The sequence below is a fragment of the Trichinella spiralis genome (assembly GCF_000181795.1).
Source record: "Trichinella spiralis strain ISS 195 chromosome Unknown Scfld2315, whole genome shotgun sequence".
Classification (NCBI taxonomy): Eukaryota; Metazoa; Nematoda; class Enoplea; order Trichinellida; family Trichinellidae; genus Trichinella; species Trichinella spiralis.
The window spans coordinates 1-1,240 of NW_003529254.1; the positions used below are offsets into that span (position 1 = coordinate 1).

Below are 1,240 nucleotides of genomic sequence, written 5' to 3' on the forward strand. Positions count from 1 at the left end.
CAGTCCTACTACACAAAAGTAGCACGAGGAAAAATAAAATTGAAGGTCTTGTTCGTTACAAATTAAATATCCATATTATCCAATTGTGTGGTTCTACAAAAATACAAAAGCGGCAAATGAACATCTTAAACAGGAAAAAAGTGAACAAAGAGATATTTAATAAACATTTTTATCTGAATCATTTGTAACGGGCCGCTGCCTCGAGCAGGCTCATCCGATTCTTCCACCAGGTTGTTGGCGCGTCCATCGCTATTTGGCGACGGGCCGGTATTGACTGGCGCATTTACCTTCCTTTCTGTCTCGCGCTTTCCTGATGGCATTGCGACAATAAAACAACAAACAATGAGTATATACTTTATTAAACAATCCGACGATGTAACAACGAACACACTTTTTTTTGGCAACTTGCCAACCGCTCCTGTAAACAACCACTACCGTACTCCGCCTCTGATCTTTGATGTCTTATTCTTCATACAGTAGCTTCAGTTTTCTTCCTCTTCATTTTCTGCAGGAAAAATTTCATTAGCTCGGTCCATGTCCGCTGCACATTCATTGTTTTGATAATTTGACCCGTAATGACATCCTTTTACGTTGGCTACACAGTAAGCCGCGCTCACTATCTTGACGTAAAAGAAAGTTGTCGAGCAATTATCATGAGCAAGGTCAAAATTCATCACAGGATTTTCTGAAATTTCACTAGATCCACACACATGTGGATTAAATTTCCCTAAGCTAGCCAAAAGCATTTTCAGTTCAATCTGTACAGCAGCTACGCTGCATCTGAGAAATTTCTTACAGACCCTTGTATATAATCTGAAGTCAGTACATAATGTTTAATGAATGTTCATTAAACATTTCACGATACCCTACAGGAGGTAGAATTTCAGTATTTGTGAGCAGCATGATGCCATAGAAATGCGCAAGGCATAAATTCAACCAAATAATACTGGTAAGTTTGGAATTTTCACAATGCTTCAGGCAGACGCTTTCTGAAAAAATGGTATCACTCACTGCTTGATCCAGGCAGCGAACCCTTTGATATTGCGCAGTTATTCGAATGTTCGAACAATGGGAATGAATGTTTTGGCCTGCACATGAAAGATCAATTTGTGCTCTTACGAGGATAAATTAACAATTGACTGGTATTTCGGGCAGAGCATATGCGGGGGCTAGAGCTATAATAATGCTCCCACCACTCCGAATTGGAATTGAATCTTGGAGACAAAGAAATAACTCCTTC

General features: G+C 39.6%; 1 protein-coding gene across 1 annotated transcript; it reads right to left on the reverse strand.

Annotated features, from left to right (window-relative positions):
• Positions 1 to 482: 482 nt before the first annotated feature.
• Tsp_13874 (hypothetical protein) lies at positions 483 to 1,096 on the reverse strand. The gene is made up of 3 exons (XM_003368530.1): positions 1,012 to 1,096; positions 854 to 989; positions 483 to 780 (listed from the first exon to the last, which is right to left on the reverse strand). The coding sequence occupies exons 1-3, from the start codon at positions 1,094 to 1,096 to the stop codon at positions 483 to 485; spliced, it is 519 nt and encodes a 172-aa protein (XP_003368578.1).
• Positions 1,097 to 1,240: the final 144 nt, after the last annotated feature.